Below are 22175 nucleotides of genomic sequence, written 5' to 3' on the forward strand. Positions count from 1 at the left end.
CCTTTAATTTGCCCTAATCTCCTCTAAGGCTTTGAAATAATAAAATACTTAAACAAAACTCTTTGGATAAATGCCCTTTAAAATACAGCTTTATCTGTGAACTGTTATGCTCTCAGGGGAGTGGATTTTGTTCCTCAAACAATTAAGGGGATTTTCTGTCCACAGCGTTACTGTCAGGCATACTCAACTCCTGCAACAGTTCAAAACAGAGAAAATGAGGAAACTCTGGGGGGAAAATGGTACAGGGGATAGACTACTGCTGTGTGTGATTTTCTTCTGGTGCCTGGGTTCAGTGCCTGTATGATTTTCTGTGGGTCATGAAGCCTTCCTATGCTTTTGAAAACTAATTCTCTGCTCTACAGAGGTGTTGGTGAGGATAAATTAAGGGTGGCAAAGTGCCTAGCCATTACAGAGGGGTAGTCTTGTACAAGCAGAAAGACTGTATTCCTTACTTCCCAAAATAGAAAGAGGGGGATCTCTTGACTTGCCATCACCAAATCCACAGGGGAAGTCAGAGGCAAAGCAGAGGACTGGATCCAACTTTTTTTGCTAGGGCCCCCATGTGGTCCATTTTTCATTGAGAAATCCTTTTCACAGTCCTAGATAGGCCTAATGTCAGAGTCCTGCAGATGCCTCCCAGGCAAGAAGGAGAAGCCTGGATGACCTCACAGAGCTCCCACAGTGCAGCTCATCAGGGCTCCCAGGCAAGCCCTGGGGACCAGCATGATTTGGAGGTTGTTCAGAATCATGGATGCCTGTCTTCACTGTCACTCATTGTGCAAGCAAAGGGTGACGTCTTGAGTTTTTCTCCCTTCCCACTCAGCTCACCTAATTATTAATTTCTGTCGGCAGGAAGGATCTGCAAAATAACACCATAATGGGGAGCAAGGAACATCTGTTCTCCACTTCTGGAACTCTGTAGCTAGATTCCTTGGAGAAAGATTTGGGGTTTGTGTGTAATTTGTGAGTAATTTGCTTCTGAAGTTAATTATTCCTAAAAGTGAAAAATTGCTCAAAAATGTTGGGAGAAGGAAGTTTTCATTTTCATATTAGTGTGCCACTAAAATATAAAAATTCTGGTAAAAGTCCAACCGTATGACTATTATTTTAAAGTGATATCTTTGAGATAATCTCTCCATTTTCATGCAGACTCTCCAGAAAAACATCTGTGTTTCCTCATGTTAAATGATAGGAAATGCAAATAGACCACAGTCTTAAGTATGAAGATTATGGAGATTTATAACTCTCTTTATATATTTCTTAGGTGTAATAAAATGCAGGGGAATTGAAGAATTTTTTTTTAAAATTTTAATCCCAAATACTATTATTTGTCCACATTTTTTGTTTTCCTTGAATTTTCCCTCCTCCTAATTTCAGTTTCTCATCTGAAGTTCAAAACTTTCTCTACCTGAGTTTTGTAATGATGAAGTAGCACCAATGAAAACAGGGCTTTAGCTGGATGCTCATCTTTTCTTGGGCACCTCACGGTGCTTAGGAGAAGGTTTACCTCCTAATAGCTGTATGCCTTGCTAAATTTTGTGCTTGCTCACAAGAAGCAGAAGGCTAGAGAAATTCATCTAAGCACTTACTGACTTCACCTCCTCCCTAGTCTCAGCTTTTCAAGACTTCAGATGATAAAGTAATACCTTTATTTTTATCTGTCTTCATTTTTGGCTGGCATGTAGTGGCATCAGATCTGATTAGGTTTTCTTTGGCAGCATGTTTCAGGGCGAGAAGCTCCTTCTTTTCACAGTGCCAAGGATGGTGCCAAACTCATGAGCCTTGTGGTCTTGGCACTGGAGGGAGGAACAATTAGTTGAGTTCAGTGTAGCTTTGTGTCAAAACTAGAAAGAGGTCCACTGAAATCCACAGTGAGAATATTTATATTAAAAATCCTACTTGGTCTTAGAATAGACTTTTCAGCATGTTGTTGTAGAATAATTAATAAATATCTAATAAAATAGACAAGCATCCATTGCTGTCTCGTTTTTGTTGTGAAGAATGTTTTTGCCATCACCATTTTCACTCCAAAAACTCCAAGTTGTTGGTTTGAGATTCATAATGATTGAAAGAGATTCAGGGATTTCCTAATAGCAATACTGGATTTAGTGTATATTACAGAGATGTTGCAATCACTGCCATTTCACAGCAGCAGCAGCAGAATAATCCCAGATATACTGAATTGCCTAGGATTTGAATAGACAAATTGAGCAGAACTTTCTTTTCAGTTTTTGGGTAATATTTGTATGTCTGCTGGGGAAGGGGCCACAGAGCAGTTTTCACATGGGAATAGCATTTCTACAGCATGAATTTTTTTTTTCCCCTAGTTTTTGAGAGTGGACCAAGACAAAGACAGAGAATGCAGCCTGGACTGTGCAGGTTCCCCTCAGAAATCACTCTGTGCATCGGATGGAAGAACTTTTCTGTCCCGGTGTGAATTTCAACGAGCCAAATGCAAAGACCCTCAGCTGGAAATAGCCTACCGAGGCAACTGCAAAGGTGAGAAAATCAAAGTTTCCCTTGACCTTAATGAAAAACACTAGACTCTAAAACTGTATTTGAAATGTCTGTGAATTGAAAACCAGGAGTGCTGGACTTGAAGAGTTTTCTAAAAGCAAATGGGTTAAAATTAATCCTGTTATTTCTGTAACGATATGCTGTCTAAAGATAAATTAATCTTGAGCCTTCCTCAGAATTGTGAGTCCCATATTCACTTATTTTTCAGTAAGTCACTGTTAAGGAAATTACATGGCTGGGTTCTTGTTCAGAAGGACCATATCACTAGCAAGTTTAGAGAAACTCTTAAATATTGTTATCTTTCAAAGTTTCTTATCTAGTAAAATTTGGCATTTTAAGTTTGGGATGGTCAAATTAAGTCTTGTATTTCCTGACTGCAATCACATGGTGTGGCAGGGGTTGTGGTGGTAGGGTGTATTGAGTGTGAAAAAGAAAAATCCAAAAAAAGCTTTGCAATGCATAGAGCTCTCACAGGCCATTGCTGCCTGTATCATCCACTCCTTTACTTCTGATCTTTTTTTTAGAGAAATTGGGTGACATGCAACCCTATAAAATATCCACAGTTAAATTTTAGAGTAACGTGGTGCTAGACAATGCAGTTCCTTACTGAAGTGTGGGGTGATTCCCAACACAATGATCTTTCTAAGGTGTAAGAATAGCAGTAGTCCTAAAGATTTGCTTTCCCTTTCTCTCTGTCCTAAAGAGAGTGGCAGGGAGTGGAGGTAGGGGCGGGGGAAAGAAAACCCCAGGGACCACACCAATTCAACCTGTAGGAGGCAATTTTCCACATCATCTCTCTCCATTAGCTCCTGCAGACCTCTGAAGCACCAAGACTGCTTCAAAGAGACATTCTGTCTCATCTTCTGCTGCGGTGAAACAGTATCCTCATTCTTCAGCCCTTTCATAGTAAACCATTGTATTACTTGATGGATCTATTTACTGTGGTGAGCAAGGATAACATAATGAAGCTACCTGAGCCAAAGCTTTTGTTACGCTCATGAACGACAGAGACAAATATTGTGCACTCGGTATTTGTTCATTCTATACATTAGAGCTTTATGGAAATTAGTTTTGAGTGTTTTTCTGTATTTTTTTTAATACCATACTGAAAAACTCATAGACAAGAAATTTTCTTCATTAGGATGAGAATTGCTCTACTGAAGTTTCGTCATTGATATTGACTGCAAGTGTTTCTGCAGTCAATAGCTCCAATTGGGAGAAATGTTCATTTGCTGTTTATTTATTAATGCATAGAGTAGAATTGTAAAATTGGAATTAGACACTTTAAGCACCTTAAATATTGCTGATTGCATGTACACATAATTTTCTCTTCAACCAAATGTTTTTTCCTTTGAATGGTAGTAGGCAGATATTTGCCAATAATGCACTTGGTCAGTATCAGCAAGAGACCAGTGCTCTTTAAATTTTACATTTTCATAGTATGTCTTATTCAGTAAAGCAGTCTTAAATTTTGAAGTGACCAGTGTCTTTATTCCTACTTATGGCTGTATCAGAAATATTTCAAGCTGTAAAAACAAGTTTTGAAGAAGAAAAAGATGATTCATTTGCCTAGCAGCAGTTTCAGTTCCAGCATTGCTAGGGCTAGTTCTGATGGTCATATCAAACATTCTGAAAGAGCCAAGGAAGTCCTCTGATTAAGACCTTTTGAACCAGTTGCTTTTGAGTGGTGAAATTTGTTGTTGCAGGTGATGCTTGATCAAAAAGCAGAGGGTTGTTTTAGTGGGGCTAACCAAAAAGTGATGTTTCATTAGAGAACAGCTTTCAAGGTTTCAGAATTTACTTTCATTCTATGCAGGAATGAAAACAGATAGTTTTGGAAGTGTTTGTCTGTACCCCTGAAAAAACAGACACCCACCCTAACTCTCCTTTAAAGCACTGGTTTTGAAAGAAGTTTTGAGCTTTCAGGTAAAAGGGAAAGAAACACACATGTTTTCATGTGGATGTCCTGAAGGGAGAAAAGAAGTGATTCCTGCTATAGACTTCACAGCTTTAAATCTGTGCAGTGATAATCATCCAAATCGATCAAAAAAGGCAATCTTAAGTCTGTCTCCTCCTGTCCTCTGGAAAAAAAAAAATCCTAATTCACCTCACAAAAATCTTCTCTGAAAACAAAATATTTCCAGGTACCATTTTAATTAAATAAATGATGACTAGCTCTTAGAAATCCAAAGACCTTGACACTTTATGTTGACAGCCTTTTGGAATAATTTTGAGTCCATCATTCCTTGTTTAGATGTTCAGAACTGTGATTTCTTTTACATCCATAAGGAATTTTGAATGATGACAAGATTGATGTCTGCTTTATCTATTTCTTTTTTCCTGGGAAAGGCACATTTATATTAACTCATTTTTCTCTTTCTCACCTGCTCTCAACATTTTCCTCATCTATTTGGTTTTAAACACTTAAATACTAAAAAGTACAAAGGGATAGTTTTCTCTGTGTGTGCTTGCTTTCTTTCTAATTCAAGTTTCATTCACAGCAAGAGTGCACAGCCCAGGCAATTCTTTAGCATTTAAAGGAAAACATTTTTAGATCCTAGATCTTAAAAGATCACAGTAAAATGGCAGCATTTAAACATTTTTTCCCTTGTATTTCTGTTCTAATTCCTGATGACTGCAGCAGAGACCAAAACAGTTTAAACAAACCTGAAAACAAATGAACCTTGAAACTTCTTCTCATTTCTGAAAGACAGCCCACCTTTAACAAAAAAAAAAAAAAGCATCAAAATAGGCCATTCTTTTAGCTTGCTTTCTTTTTTTGAAGACAATAATTTTATAATATTTTTTTTTTTATTTTAAGTCCACTTCCAGTCATTGCTGGAATCCATTGCTAAGCTTGGAAATGCTATAAGAAGCTAAAACCTTATAAAATTTCCAGCCTACTTTTAGAGTTTCTAGGATCACAAATAAACTGTGTACACTGTAGATGAACATCCACATTTTTGGATACTTTTCCAAACAAAATCTTAATTCTGAAGTTCTGGAGATTTGCCACTTGCTTGACACAGACATTTACTGTGCAACGAGATTACATATCTAATAAATAAATGTGTGTTGACAGCTGAGAAATACTACTCATGTTGTTTAACAGTTAGGACTGTTAAAATATCACCTGTGATGGGGATCAACCACATGCACACACAAGTGCTTCACAGTAAATGTGGCCCAGCACAGCCAAAGGAACAAAACATAGAAGAAGTGGAAAAGCAGTGTAATTGCTTTGAAACTGCTCAGAAAGACACAGACACTATGTCTGCACAGATTAATTAAGTAATGCAAGGAGACAGTGTGAGCATCATGCAGGAAAGGCAGTAAGTGCTCCCTGTTTCACTTTGGGCACTGGCCAGCTGTGCTCTCCTGGGGACTGTATCTATGTGGCTCAGTGGAAAGATGGGCCAAGAACTACTCCCAGCAGGCAGCATGCACAGAGGTGCCTTCTTTTACAGGTTTAAGGCTGTTTAGTCTGTTTTTTCTTTCCTCTTTCATTTCTCTTATTTCATAAATAGCATTAAGAATACCCATTTCATTTTTCAGTTTGTTTTTAAGTGAATGTACCTGGCCCATAATTGGGGCCCTGGAGACTAATAATCTCAATTATTAAGCAAGTGGCTCGGTAATAATATTTGGTATTCTCACATTGTGATCAATTAAAAAAAAAAATCAAAAAAAATCATATGTTCCATCTTGCCAGCATACCTCTACCCTAACACAGAGTTCTTAAAACATCCCAGCTGAGGTACTTAGATTTTGTGACTTCTCTACAAGTACTCTACTAAAATAAGACTTCTATAATGGCTGGAGTTTTGATACAAATTGTCAATCACTATAAAATCTCCACTGCCAGCTTGCATCACATTTCCTTAGATAACTATCATCATGTTAACAGCAACCTGGGTTTGTAAGCAGCTGCTAAACTGGACTTCCACAGATGTCTGAGTGGTCCTTACTGAAAATGGCAATGTAGGAATTTTACACAGTGATATTTACTTTCTGAGGAGTTTGGAGTTTAATCTAACACTGAGTGTGTATTCAGTATTTGCTGAGGTAGCCCCAACAGAGACTTACTGCTTTGTGAGTACACCAAGGAGAGCCATCACACAGAGCAGTGTCATTGTTTTCCTGTAGCTGTGTAGATCCCCCTTTCTCCATGGGAAACCCTAGGTGGATCATGCTTAATTCATTTATGGTACCTTAAAGAGCCTCACTGTTTAAAAATGCTGAGAACATTTATGAGCTATCATAGATATAACAAAAGGTAATATCTTCATTCTCACAAGTCACAAAAGGATCCAAAGCACATCAAAATATGATTGAAATTTCTCATAAAACAGGGATTTTGCTATTTGTTTTCCTTAAAGAAGAAAATGCTCAGCATTTGCTTCTTTAAATCAGGGCTTTCAGGAATGGTGAAAAGTTTTACTCATTTAAGCTATTAGTACAATGAGTTAATGAATGGATTAAAAGCATGATTAAATAAATTGAAATTTCTGCCTTTGGATAAACATGCTAATAGGGTTTTCTCTTTGTGAAAAGAATGAAGGCATTGCTGGGCACTGTTTGCTTTGAGACCACAAGTTGATCTTGGTCCCATAATTAACGAACCCAAGCGTAATTTGGAGAAACATTACTCTTGCCTATTAAAGAGCTGGGTTGTGAATGCTGGACATGTTTTCTGAGCGCACACCTTTTCCAGAATTCCCATGGAGGCTGCCATCCAGCTCAGGTTTGCCTGTGAGCCAGGCGGGTGTGAGGCTGACGTGTGCTCGCAGTGCCTGAGCACGTCCCTTCGCTCAGAGTGTGGGCAGGGACCTTGGCTTGGCCGGTGCACCTGCTGCCTGGAAGGCAGCCCTGTGGGATGTGTTTGGGTGGTAGGACATGCTCCCAAGATGTTTCATTTGGAGAGAGAAAAAAGCAGTGGGTAGGTATGGTTCTTTTTCTAACTGAAGTGAGTGAAAGCTGGACTGGACCAAGGTGTCAGTCTTAAAAATAAACCTGAGCAGACTGAGACCTTGCACAGTCTGTGCACTAAAAACAGGGCAGTTTTTACATGTCCTCGGCTGTCCCTTTTCTTTTCTCTTCTCATCTTCTATGAGGAAAAGGAAAAAAAGAGTGATGCAGGTTTTTTTGCTATTTTGAAAAACATATTAAAAAAAAGAATATATTGAGAAGTAGTACCAACTTTGGGATTTTTGAAAATAAACCTTACAGGAGGAAGATTGATTATATGGCAGATTTTTGTCTTAAAATACTTTCAGCTAGGAGCTGTCTCCTCCTTTTTCAGACATATTTTCTCACTGTAGACACTGTGTTTAATCTGTAGGATGAATGCAAGTTTCCAGGCTGTGATGGTGGCAATCCTGATACAAATACTTTTCAGCCCCAACCTCGTTTTGGTTTTGAGTCTTCATTTATATTATGTGTCATGATGTTACACATCAAGCCACTGTAGTAAAAGCGCTGAGAAAAAAAAAATTCAATGTTTTTGTGAAAAAAGTATCTACATATAGAAGTTACAATTTATGTTTTCTCTTAAAGAAAGTGGAATTGGCTTCTGATTACTTTCTAGTAAGCATTTAATGGAAATGAATATAGTCTTAAGTATGTTTCGAATATATTTGTGGAATAGTCTTTGCTCTTTTAAATGGATCTAGTGGTACTTAGAACACAATATGAGTAATGCTGGGATAGTATCCACAGTTTTTTGGAAAGGGAGTTTATCCCTTTTTAAAATTATCAATTTTTATTGCTAATATTTCTCCAAGCAGAGTTTGCTGAAGCCAGACTGCACAGAAATAAGGTATGTAAGGGCATTCATATGCACAAAAAAATGTGTCTTCATAAAATCAAAAATGCACTACAGCAATTTGATTTTAAAGTAATCTTTTGGAGGGTTTTTTGTGGAGTTTTCATTTCTGCTCATGTATTTTCAGCTTGAGTTTCAGACCTCATATAAAAATGAAGGTCCTAAAAGAAATGGAGAGTGCTAAAGCAATAATACTGCACTGAAGACTAGGAACCAAAAATAGTTGCAAACCTTCTCAGATTTTCTGTGCAAGAATTAGCAAACTAGACTTCTCCAAACTATCAAATCTCTGCTCTTCTCAGAAAGCCTAGTGTAGCCTTTGGCATCTAAAAAATTGGAAAGCTGTTGCTTTACTTTTTCTTGAAGTATTTGATTCAGTTCTAACCAGACTGAATCTCTCCAAATGTGACTGTTAGCAAACTGAAATAGTGTGCCAAGAGGGAATCCAGCACAGCATTCCTTATTTTATCTTAGAGCTTAGATATCTAAATTGCTTTGTGGTTGCAAAATGTGGGGGGAAAAATAAAAAGCAAAAAGAAAACAACAAAGAAACCCCACACTGCCTGGCTCTGTCTGTTAGATGCCAATAGAGGAGAGTTTAGGCTAAGATTGCTCTGCTGTTTTGCTTGAATCCAGAAAGCAGCTATAAAAATAAATAGTGAAAGAGTTGGCCAGCTCTTGTCACGAAGCAGCAAGTCATTATTTTATGGCCATGTCAGGCTAAATGTCTGTACTGACATCCTTTCCAACCCAAGAGGCTAATATCTCTGCATCTCTAAAACTTGATACTTTCAGCATCTATAGATTGCTACATTTCCTATCACTAGAGGCTACAGCTTTTTATCTGCTTTGCTGTTAGACACAATCTGTTCTTTACAATATACATTGACCTAGGACAAAATAATAGGAAATTTTCATGAGTGGCTTATTCCGTATAAACTAAGCGGTGTCTTGTGCTCTGAATAAAGTTTTTGTGCTAAATTAACTGCAAATTAAGACTGTTTGACTTTTATCATATCACTACCAGTTATCAAAAGGGTATAACAGCAGGAAAGAAACACAGAAGCAGAAATAAATTCTGGTTTGTTGTTTGGACAATCCAGGAAAGTGCTCAGGTGCACAGCTAACTTGAAATAAGTTGTGCTGCATGTTTCTAAGTTAAAGGACAAGTGTAGACAGGTATTGTGGCAAAATAAAGGTGCAAAGGAAAAGAGTGAAAGGTCTGGATTGTGTGTGTCTGCCCTAGGTCTGCTTGTTCACATCTATGTGACTTTAGAAAAGCTTTCTCTTTAGTGCAAGAACAGCTGACTGTCTGTGGGAAGCTCCCAAGGAAACCTTCAAATGATGAAGTTAACCATTTTACATATAATTTTTACAAAGTAGTAAATTTTTCTAATGTGTTCAACAGAATATTCCATCTACAATAAAATGACTAAGTAAAGGATGAAGTGTATTTTTTGTATAATATATAAAAAATATATAACAAGGTTGTGTCAAACACAATAATCTCTCGTAAAGCAAGCAAAGTTTGCTCCATGTGTTGGGACTGAGAAAGGTATTTTTATTCTTCCTGCGATACATAGCAAATGAAAAAATGCCAGATGAACTAAACTGAAACTTTTGCAAGAGATTTATCTATACTTTTGGCAAGCAGTATACTTTTCCATGAGAGAATCTGGGTTAGAACTCCCTGCAGAGCCCCAGAATTCCTGTAAATCAATTGTACTGAATGTCACCTTAGAGATGGTGTTTACACCTTTGATAAGTTTGTGTCATTGTTATAATGATAAACTTCTACTTTGCAGTAATAAACTTCCCTCTGTTTGATATATTATTCAAGGATTAGCCAGCAGAGTTGAAGTTGGTGCATGTTTTTTTTTTCCCCTGAAGCTCAGTGTTTTCAGAGCTGTACTGCTGGAAATAAAGCATAAAATGAGATTAGTTTCAAGTCAGGCTGGTGCTGTTAGTGAGGTTAACTCTATTTCCAGAAGTTCCTGTTGACTTCAGTGCTATCTCAGGAAGATCCTGCAGCAATGTAGTGGCACCACTTCACAGGTGAAAGTTTTCCGTGTTGCACAGAGAAACTTAGATCAGAATTAAGATGACTTTTTATTTTGCTTGTGCTTTCTGGTCATTGGTCTCCCCTGGAAGCCAGAATCGTCACCAGGGCAATTCAGAAAGACCTGCCCAAACAGCTACAACTCTGCACTTTCTTAAGTTCTGTGTATTTCTGTCCACTCCCAAACACTCAGTTTTGTCTTCTGTTGTACTCCTCAAGATGTGTTCATCTTATGAAACCTCTGGTTGCTTTTGCAGTCCTGGTACAGAGTCACAGAGGTACAATAAACACATTGACCAACATACTGTGCTAAAATGCAATGAGCCTTGTAGTAATCCAGTTTTACAGCTAACAGAGTCCCAGTGAGCTGATTTAAGGTAAACTTATGCATCTTCATGCTCAATCTCTATGCCAGGTGATATTTTTTTTCCCAATTCCCCACAAGGCTGTGGGATGTAAAAGCCCATTTATCTGGAGTTGAGAGGATAAAGTCTCACTGAGCTGGTCATTGACACAGTTCCAAATTGCAGCTGGATGTGTATATCTTCAAAATTAGCTCTTCTCATTGTGTGACTATAGGCAAATTAGGCAGCATTTCAGGCAGATTTTAACAGGTCTTAGAACCTCATGGTCTTCTCACCAGGTTGTATACCAGAATCCATCCTGAGTCTGCTGGCTTCCTTATTAATACTTCAGTTAGGAAGAGAAATAATAGTGGGAATTCTAATAAGAAACCAATAACAGTTTCAAGCCCCTTACTTTTCCCACTAGAAAGTTCCAAAAGTTTAAAGAAAAACAGATTAAAAAAAAAATAAAATAAATAAATTAAAAAAAAAAAAATCTTTGCAGCATTACACAGTGTTTGTCATCCTTCCAAAACCTTGCAGCCTCAGAGTCCCCTCTACTCTCAGGTTTGTCACTAGAGAGACACTGCTCAACTCATGAGTTTAGCCTGCTTTTGTCAGGGGCAATGCTGAAAAGTCAAAAGCTGTGGGCTGATTAATCAGCACAAAGGTACTAGGTCAGTCCTATCCCCTTTCATTCTTGGTATTCATTTCAAAATAATCAATGTCCATCCTGATCTGAATGATTCCTGTCCTAGATAAATAGCAAAGTTGAATCTGTATGCGAGAGACTTTACTGGTACCAATCCCCTCAGATATATTTATTTATTGATTCATTCATTCATGTAAATGAAATTCTGGCAAACCACATAATTCTAGACTCACCCTATTAATCTGAGATTCATGTGAACATTTTCATTACCTACAAGGTGCACAGAGGGACCTGTAGAGAAGAATTGTCTGGGTGCAGACAAAGGAGACTTTGTACAGTGAATCCCAGACTCGCCTTTGCTGAATGCTCATGAGCAATGGCCATGTGGAAGGTTTTTATCCCTATGGATTAGGATGTCACCCATCACTTATTTATGCATGTTAGGAGCTGCAAGGTTTCCCTGGAACTATCTCTTGTCTGGTATTTTGATGTGAGCACATGTATTAGCCTTTCTCCCAGTCATGTCAGGAAATCATCTTTTCATCCTTTTTCAGCTGTTACTTTGCATAAATGTATAGCACTTAAATGTCTTGAATTCTTTTTCTTTGGAAAAAATGCTGGAAGTTATGCAAGAGATTTTGAAGGCATTGCAGCCAGGGCACAGATGCAGATGATCAGATGGTGTAATCCTACATGCAAATTTATTGAAAATAATAAATTTAATTTTATTAAATTTCTTTTATAAAGAAATTATAAAATATTTTAACAATTATAAACTTTATTTTCTCTTCAGTCATCTCTTTTTTAATTGGAAGGAATTTAGCATCTCTGAATTAATAATTTAATGGTCTTTAATATTCTGAGTATGAATGTTTCTATATTTCTTTTTATCTTGATCACCCAATTACATTTCTTCTATCAGGTTTGGACCTCCACTCTGTGTCATAATTATGCTTCTGCAGTAATATCTCAGTAAAATAAAAAAAAAAAACCAAACAGGACTGGATATATATTTTGACTTTACACAATTTCAGATGCTTAGCTAGATAAGAGATCTTCCTCATGATTTTATTTTGAGTATACTGAAGCACAGTAATGCCCAATAGGTTTAAAATGTTTCCATGGTTATATAATACAAAATAAGACTTCAAATGTGAATTTTATATTCCAATAAATTTGGTGACTGTTGATTTTAAAGCATATTAGATCATCCATGAATAGGAGGCCTTTAGAGCATCAGGCTGTTTAGGAACAAGTGGTGGACAGTTTTGGAGAACTTCTCTTTCTTCTTGGCATATTTTCATGATAATTCATCTATTGAAGATAATTTACAACCCTGTTGGTACTATACCAGAGACCTTATGTGATGGAATTTATATCACTTTTCCTTTTAGACATTTAAACCACATGTCATTCTAGAAAAACGAGGACAGAGGTCCAACAAAGGAGTGATTTATTTTCAGTTAAAATACTAGCTACATTAAAACCACATGTTATTAAGTACTGTATAACCAAACCATACTCAAAAGAATGCTTACGACACCAAAGCTTGCTTAAAATGTTTCGTTCTATTTTTTTAATTTTTTTTATTTTTTCTTCCCAAAAAAACTTTGGCAGTGCACAAATTAACAGACTTTACCTGAGCTGCACAGTACATTGGCTATACTTCTCCCTTGGAGAAACAAACTATTAAAGTGCCATAGTACAAACTAATTCAGTTCCTTATTTTTTTTTTCTTTCTCACATTTCTGGCTTCTTGAACTTCTCTGTCCCTTTCAGGTATCATTGCATCTCTGTGAGTATCCCTCCTGAAACAGCATGCAATTAATTATGCTAAGACTGAAACATAGTTTTTCAAAGTGAAACTATTTGTATTTGGAGCATATTAGGAACATGATCTCTTATAGTGCTCCTTTGAGAAGAGTAAAGTAACACAGAGAACTAGTGCACATGAATCCAAGATCAGGAGAGAAATAGGAAGGTTAGAATTAAGGGGCCCCAATTTTGTTTTCAAAATGCAGATGCTAAGGACAAGTTTTTGTCCTCATTATGCTACACTTCCACACCAGATTGCTTAGGACTTGAAGGAATTTTTTAATGCTCGTGCTGCCAGGTGAGTTGTCCAAAGCTCAGTGGAGGTGACAAGTGAAGGATTTACCCTGTAAAAAGGAACTTCTGCTACTCCACTGAGTTTCCAGGCTGGTTCTGTCAATGTGTGTCTGGCTCATACTGGCACAGAGTGGGTTTGTGGGGGACTGGGAATTCAGCTGGCTCACCTGTGTGCAAACTTCTGTCAAGCGCTGCTGCCTCACCGTTCAGATTCTGTGCAGTTTACAACTTGCATGGACTAGAAGGGCTGTCCCCATGCTTTTGAAGCACTGCACAAGCTTTAGTGAATCACCACAATACCTCTGTCTCACGGGTAATCATTGGACAGTTTTAGCCTTAAAATGGGATTAATCGGTTTCTGTCAAACAGTCTTTAAACCAAACAGGGATCAGTGCAGCAAATTTCTCTGCTCGTATGTTTGAAATCATTCTAATTCAGATGTTACAGTCACATCTTGAAGTCATAAATACTACCTTAAGCTCACCTGATATTCTTATTTTTCCTGACATTGCTTAGCTCAAGCAGATTCTGAAATTCTGATTCTGCATCAGCAGCATGCTAAAATTTTTAGTGCAAAAGGTACAACAGCTTATGTTACGTGTCTTTTTTAAGTTCTCGACTGCCTAACTGAAATAAAGTATATGTAGTAGACAATGTAGTTCATTAGACAACAGAAACTCTACCAAATTAAAGCTGGCTTCTTTGCTATTTGGTCTCTTGGATGGAGACCAGTACCAAGTAACAAAGGAGATGGTGCAAGAAACCTCACAGTGGACAAAAAGGACCATGTAGTAGACTTGGTGACCCATGCTTAAATCATAAACTGTGACATTAAATTTTAGCATCATATGAATCATTCATGTCAAAAATTATTATTTAATCACCCTCCCAATAAGTCCCTTCACTGTGCAGTATTTATATATATATATATATATTTTTTTTTTTACCATCCTGGCTGGGAGATCTGTAGTCACGGTTGAAGTTGCTGCCTAACTGCATTGATTAAGAAATACAAGGCAGATATGTTCCTGCTGCCTCCTTTGCTGTTCCTGAAGCTCTAGAAAGCTGTTGCTCCACCAGCTCTGAAAAAAATATTGTGGGGTGTAGTCTGGCAGCTATTGCTGTGTTAAATTAAGAGGAAAAGCCCTATTTGGGCTTCTACTCCTTGGTGGCATTTGGAACAGAAAGGATGTCTGTTCAAGCATCTCTTCATTTCATTTCCAGTTATGAAATTATTGTCCAGAAATTATTGTCCTGTATTGGTTCTCTTCTCTAAAAATAACACAAGTTGATCATACATTTTCACTTATTAAAATTCTGATTCTCTTTGCATGAATCTCAGAGTTGTCTTTTTTGTAATATGGATGATCACCTATCTTCTCTTCGTATTGCATCATCTAACTGACTTATCTTTTTCCTTTCTCCAGATGTTTCCAGATGTGTGGCTGAGAGGAAGTACACCCAAGAGCAAGCTCGCAAAGAATTCCAGCAAGTGTTTATCCCAGAATGCAATGATGACGGCACATATAGTCAGGTTGAAAATTTTTCATTCAGTGTCTTGCGTGACTGGAAAGTCAGAGTGTGTGTGTTTGAAAAGGGTGAGGAAGAGACAAATGTAATGAAGGGAAATGTAATTTCAAAATTCAATGTAATTTGTGCTGGCACATCAAAAAAAAAAAAAAAAAGGAAGGAAAATCTGTGTTATGTGCTGAGTCTTTGTTCTCTTTTTCACAGTTGGCCAGCAAAAGAGCCAAACATTACCACTGTCTGTGTAATACACTCCCTGTTCTAGGATGAGGCAGCTGAGTCATTCTTGTAGCCCCCTGAATACTTATCAGATGGTAAAATGCTTGGAATTTGTGATCTGTTCCTCATTTGAACCAGAAATCTTGTGACTGGAATCCATATCTTAAGTGCTAAATCATGAATCATACAGAATATTTCTTTATTCTCTGCTGAGTTTCTTCACAAGCATATGGTCTGAGACTAATTTACTTAGCTCATGGAATCCAGAAGGAGCACAATAGGAGCACAATTAGGAGCTTATTCTGCAGTATATATTCCAGTCATGATCACCTTCTGTCCCCTCTGTACTGCATTTTTGTCGTGGGGTTGTGCAGGAGACAATTTTTCTCTTTTTAAGCATGATGAGGCAAGCGATATTGGCCCTTAGAAAATATAATGCAATTGATTTCTAAGAGGAATTCCAAGAGTTTCCTTTCTGACAGCTTGGGATATGAATAATGCTGGCAGAAGCACTCTGTCCTGCTCCTTCAGTGGGTGGAACAATATGTTCTCTGTGTGGGAAAAAACTCAGGATTGCTAGTTTCAGGAACAGTTCATGTGTCCCTTGAGCAGCTTCCTTGTGAGGTTTTTATAACACCTGCACCCCACTTGTCTAAGGGTGTAAACAAGAACATATTTCAATAGCTTTCTCTTCCATTTGATTCTGAAGCACCTACCACACTTAGCTTGAAATATGCTTTATGCTAAAGAAACATATCTAGGACTCAGATGGGCCCACTGTGGTTTATTGTTCTAGGTTTTGTCAGTATAGTTTGCTGGATAAGTTTCTGTACTGAGGTGCCATGAATGCTGTGGGATAACAGGCATATGTCTGACAAGCTGCACATGGTTCTTGTTGTTTCTGACAGGTTCAGTGCCACAGTTACACTGGATACTGCTGGTGTGTCACTCCCAATGGCCGTCCTATCAGTGGTACTGCTGTGGCCCACAAAACTCCCCGCTGCCCAGGTAAATCTTATTAGTCTGGTCAGGTTATGACAGCAGAGTTCATCTGTGGCATCTGATTAGACTTAAGCAAAAGAAGTTTTCACTGGAAGAATGGGTCAGCCCAGAAACAGGAGGTGGTGGAAGTTGTGGATGCCTCATCCTTGGGGTTCGGTAAAATTCAGCTGGATGAGGCTCTGAGAAAGTTGGTCTGGCTTTTCATGTAGCCGTGCATGAAGTCTGAGGTCACTGCCACCTTAAGCCTTCCCATGGTTCTGGGATCCATCTACTTTATTTGTACATTAATCCAGCTATCCAAGGTTTTCTGCAATGGTCATTTTTACCATATTCATGTGTCCATATATTAAACCAGATGGCTGAATTGCTGATATAGCACAGTACCTATTATAAACCTAACCCTATTATAAACTCTCTTGTACAAAAGCTCCTTGCAAAAACATTTCAGAGGGATTTTTGTTTTTTGATGATTCACATATTTAGAGTACAGGAGAAAACATAGTGGGAATGCCCATTTATAACATAGCCCAATGAAAGAACTCCCACAGCAAATTCCATGAATGACCAAATCCAAAGGAGAAATAAAAATAATAAAGCATTAAAATAAGAAATTAAAAATAAGAATAGAACATTAAAAGCAAAATGAAAACAATTGCCTGAAGAACTTAATTGGGAAAGCAAATTCACGGCCTTGCATGTTATCTTTTGTCTTTCATTGGGAAAATTAACAGGTTCTGTTTTTCAGGGGTTTTCTGAACCTATTTAATTAATACTGATGATAAATATAAATCCCAACTGTATGAATGGTTGTCAGAATTGCTGTTTATGTCCCTTGTGGTTGAGAGAATTGTACAGTAATAGATCTACAAATATTTGCACACTTTATCTATTGTACAACTATTTGCACTGCAGCACCATTCTCTGTCAGAATGTGGAAGAAACAGCTTTAAGAAGCCAATCCTGTAGTGTGAACAAAGCTGATAAAGAAAGCAGATCAGAGAATTTACCTGTCCTGATCTACTTAAATCATTCAAGCACAACACTGATGTTTTTAACAAATAGATGGAGGAAGGAAGAGACCACTGTGGAAGTTTCAAAGTTCATATAAATTAATTTTTATTTTTAAGGTCTTTCTAGTTAAAATGACTTGCAGAATCTTTCCACATCTTACCTGTAGGTGAATTTTATTCAGAAATAATACTCTTCAGAATATTCCTTTTAATCCAGTCTGAAAAGTGACTGTGAAACAAGGCTCAATTGTGAAAAATAATATAAAATATTCAGAAACCTTAAAATAGAGGAAAATGTGATTTCTTTTTCATTTCAGTGTCATTATGATTTATGATTGATCTGCCTCTTCAGAAGACACATGGATGTGTCATCTTTAGTTGTGAATGTGCCATCCCTGGAAATGTTCAAGGCCAGGTTGGATTGGGGTCTGAGCAACCTGGTCTAGTGGAATGTGTCCCTGCCCATGGCAAAAGGTTTGAAATGAGATGAACTTTAAAATCTCTTGCAAACCATTCTGTGATGCTATGGCTAGGACAGCATTTTCATGCTTCTGTGTAATTTTGAGTAGAGATGTTTTTACATGTCCATAGCCAGGGCTTCTCTGAGAGTGCACCTTTGTTTCTTTCTCTGCAAAATCCATTTTTAGCTTCCTCCCTAACAGTCCTTTCACTGACATCAGTGAAAAGAGGGTTATGCTGATGCTGAAGGTTCGATAAATGATTGTTTTTTAGGTGTCTTATAACACATGGCACTATTTTGGCTCAAAACGTTGTTGAATTACTAGCTATATTTTCACTTTTTGTATTTGTATTGGTATTACTGAGGAGCAACTGCAGTGTAGTTCACAGGTAATTAATCAATTAATATGAGAATTATTCTATATCTCTACAGGAACCTAACCCTAGTTCCTCTCAAAGGTATATTCATGTGGCTAGCAGATAAACTGCCTGACTGCTTCAGCTCATTTTTGCAGGGGAGGGAAGGGAAATTATTTTTACAGAAATGCTAAGGTGAAGGTCATAATAGCACTCAAATTGAATTTTGTAGCTCAGAGATAAATAAACTGCTCCAGGGCACAGGTGAGTATTCAGAGTCTGATTTTGATCCATGGAAAGATTGTGGGTAATTTTTCAGTTGTTATGAGACCCTGTGGGATTATCTCTGCACATTTCGTCCCCTGGTTGTATCAGTGTTCTCATATTTTACTGTTCATAACTTCTCCTTTGTCCCTCAGGAAAGAAGTCCAGCTACAGCAGAGTTTGGAAGTAAGACTTGAAATGCTAGGGGATTTTGCAGAGGTATTGGCTAAGAACTCAGTTTTGAGAGATCTGGAGAAACCTTCTCATTCAGCAGAGAAGACAGATACAGATTTTCTCAGAAAGTTATGGGGTATAATAAGTCAAAACTTAGTTTGTATATTGCAAAATGAAAGTCTGATGCACAACTGCACCTTTCTCCCATTTCCAAGTATATATTCAAAAATTGCCATCTGTTTAGGATAACAGAGTTGGGTTTTTATATCCTCTCAAGAGTGTTGATCTTTTCCAGATCACTGTTGATTCCCTTTAGTACATTTTTATTTAGTATAACTATGCACAGGAGTTATAACCAAAACTTTAGTGGGTGAACTGAAGTTGTGTAGATATATTCCTGTTTCAAATATTATTACAGAGATGCCATTTCTGCCAATATTGTTGTCCCTTGTTAGTCCAGTACACCGTGTCTTGCTAGCCGTGATGCAGGAATTGCCTTGCTGTTTTTGATCTGCAGGCAGATCTCCTGCAGTGGTGGCATCCTGACACTGGCATGTTTCTCAATTTTCTCTGCTTCTATGTATTCTGAAGACTATAGATATTCATAGACATTTATAAAAATTTCTCTGTTTGCCTGTACCACACCTTTTTCTCCCAAGGTCACTCTTGCCTCCTCTTTCTTTTAGAGGAAAATTTTTACAGTTAAGATATTTTTCTAATTATTTTCTTATAGGTAATGTGCTACCACGGAATGTATGAAAATTTCTTGCTTTAATGAAAATATTCAGTTAATTTTCAGTTCTAGGTTATTCTTCAGCAACTTCAGATAAGGTTAGAATATATGTCTAATCAACTATGCTGTTCTGAAATTATGGGATAATTTCTTGCCTTTCATTTTGCCCCAGTGGAGCTACCTTTGGTGAATGCCCAGAAATCAGGAAGAAGAACATGGCAGTCTGGAAGAACTTGAATTTTAATAGAGGAAATACAGAACAGAATTTAAGATTGACAGTTAGGAGTTTTTTAGCAATTACAACCCCTATCCATGTTTCTCATTTGCTCTGTGATACTGGATATGCAAAACAACCTCTACATTTCCCTAACTGTTAAGGTTGGCTAGTTGAATAACATGGTGTTTCCTAAAGTTATCTCAGGTCCAAGAAGTGTCCCATTATATTTTTTTACATATCAAAAACAGTTGCTGGAGCCATTTTTGCTCACTGAGCTGTTCTTGCTCTTTTTTAAGCTGCCTTTTGTGCGAGAGACATAAGATGTGGAAGGATGAAGGTGATAAGCAGTATTAAAAAATGCTGGGCTTTCCAACTGTTTTATGTAAACTTTTGCTTTAATTACTGTATCTTTACCTGAAAGAGGGTCTTCTTCCATCCTTTTTAGTTTTTCCCACATCAACATTTGGTACTGCTAAGGCACACATGATAAATCTCAAAACGCTGTTCCACTCCATGAAAATAGTCTTCACTGTTGCAGGAGCAATGGTGAGAGGGACAGTAAATCAAACACATTCCCATGACAGTATTAAAAATAAAGCTCCTTAAAAATGATGAATATCTCCCAGTTCTTTCACTAAAGAACACCAGACATAAAAAAAAGGAGACATTTTTACAACTCTCTGTCTCTGTTATCAGTGCTGCAGGGAACTACAGAAATTCCATAGGCAGGAAGTCCTGAGAAATGGGGCAGAAGTTGAGAAGAAGGTGTTATATTATCATTGGAAAATACAGTCTTTGCCTATTGTAGGGGGTTTATGCCATATTAACTATGCTGGGCTCCTGCCAGTGAGATTGTAGAGGTATGGAGACATGTTTTATTCTCCTGTGAGGTAGTTTTGCTACCTTTTGATTAAGATGGTATAATCAGCTTTTATGGCCAAAATACAAGTTAGTACCTTTAGAAATTCAGAACTCTTCCAGTATAATACTATGATCAGATAATATGATGGAAAAAATACATTTGGGAAGGCAGTGAACTTTTAAAATTGACATTATTTTTTTTTGTTACCTGAAGAAAAAAATCCATCCTTGAATCACCCAGATATTTTGTCCTCACATGTAGTGGTACTTTGCCTATACATACACAGTCAGACACAGCCATAGGTGAGATAGGAATAGCAGGGGGAATTTGCCTTTCCTGATACTTGCATTCAGTGATTATATATCAAGTATTCTTTAGTAGAAGATCAGAAATAATTATCTAAACTAGATAATAATAGGCTTTCACCTTTTTTTTTATAGCCAAGTCCCATATGATCAGAATTATAGAAAATGGATATGCTAAAATCGCAAACCACAAAACTCACATCATGTTCCCTGGAAGACTTATTGTGCCCCAGATGCTGTTAGAGTGAAATTGGATGGAATTGTGGGGTTTGCAATAAACTAAGAATATATATGTCTTTTAAAAAAAATAAATTATCAGAATCATAAGTAGATAGATGGCTAAGCAAACATACAATCTTGAATGGTGCTAAATTCTTCCTATTAAAGTAATGCTGCTGAAGGTAATATCCCTCCTCGTCCTCTGTCATTCCATAAGGATATTTATTTATGTGGTAATTTGGTTGCTTACAGTGTACAGAAAACTTCAAAGCCAATTGCATTGTCTAACTTTTAGAGAAGTTATAAGTTGGTTTCCTTTCCTGCCTAGCTGAAAATGTGGAGATTCATCTCGATGAATATTGAAGACACAGTTTCTTAAAAACTTGCAAATGCAACTTCCTGTCACCACTTCAGCTAGAAGTGCTTCTACCTTAAATATATTCAGAAAATGGTAGAAAAAAGAAACAAACTCAATAACTCCTTACCTTGAATTTGGAGAGAACAAGAAAAGTTTATACTGCATAATTTGAAAAATTCAGGTGGAACTATATGAAGGGCAGAGGTTTTCTTCTATAGGAAATTCTGTAAATATTTTTGTTGACTTCCTAAGACTATTAAAAAAAAATCATGTTAGACTAGTAAACCTAATTTTTATAGAATCAATCTAATTTCTTGCTGAAATTAGATTCAGTATGATAAAGTTAGTTTTTAGTACTAGTATAGCATTAATAGTTAATGCCATTTTTCCCCTCCATCCATTAATTTTCCATGAAAATCTAGGGTAAAAAAAATCAAATTCAGTTCTCCCAGACTTTAGTCATTCTCACCGTTTCTCATATAGATGAAGTAATGTGAATGCATCTGGAAAGATTTTTCTGCTTTTAGTTTAAGATGTGGGATGTTATATAAATTTCACCAATGTGTTAAATATGTATAAACTGAATTCAATTTATACTAATAGTTCGAATGTTCACAGAGAGACAGCACTGGTGCCAAACTGGAGCAGAGTGGGTATCAGTAGCAGTTCACCATACACATTCCCCCTGCTGAGACATCATTTCTACTCACAAATGAAAAGCCTGTTTAAAGTGCTTGTGTGACTGAGAGTGGGGCCTAAAGTATCTGGATTTGCAAGAAAATTATAATTACAAGCCAAAATGAAATTCAGAAACTACAGAGTTAATAGTAGCTGGATGAAATTTGAGGAAAGATTGGGTCACTGGTATTTAGTGCAATTAGAAAAACCTGTAATTTTGTATGTAGTACTTCCGAACACTGGAACATCTTATTTGAGTTCAAGCTGGGCCTTTTATCAAATGCAA

At 37.2% G+C, this 22175-nt stretch overlaps 1 protein-coding gene across 4 annotated transcripts in view; it reads left to right on the forward strand.

Moving 5' to 3' along the window:
• SMOC2 (SPARC related modular calcium binding 2) overlaps positions 1-22175 on the forward strand; it is a 140470-nt gene that overhangs the window by 42248 nt on the left and 76047 nt on the right. For all 4 annotated transcript variants that reach the window (XM_019006134.2, XM_015622695.3, XM_019006135.2 and 1 more), the window contains exons 2-4: positions 2328-2499; positions 14933-15039; positions 16160-16259. In XM_019006134.2, the coding sequence (XP_018861679.1) occupies positions 2328-2499; positions 14933-15039; positions 16160-16259 (379 nt within the window). The remainder of the gene's footprint in view (positions 1-2327; positions 2500-14932; positions 15040-16159; positions 16260-22175) is intronic.

This window comes from Parus major, chromosome 3, assembly GCF_001522545.3.
Source record: "Parus major isolate Abel chromosome 3, Parus_major1.1, whole genome shotgun sequence".
Lineage (NCBI taxonomy): Eukaryota > Metazoa > Chordata > Aves > Passeriformes > Paridae > Parus > Parus major.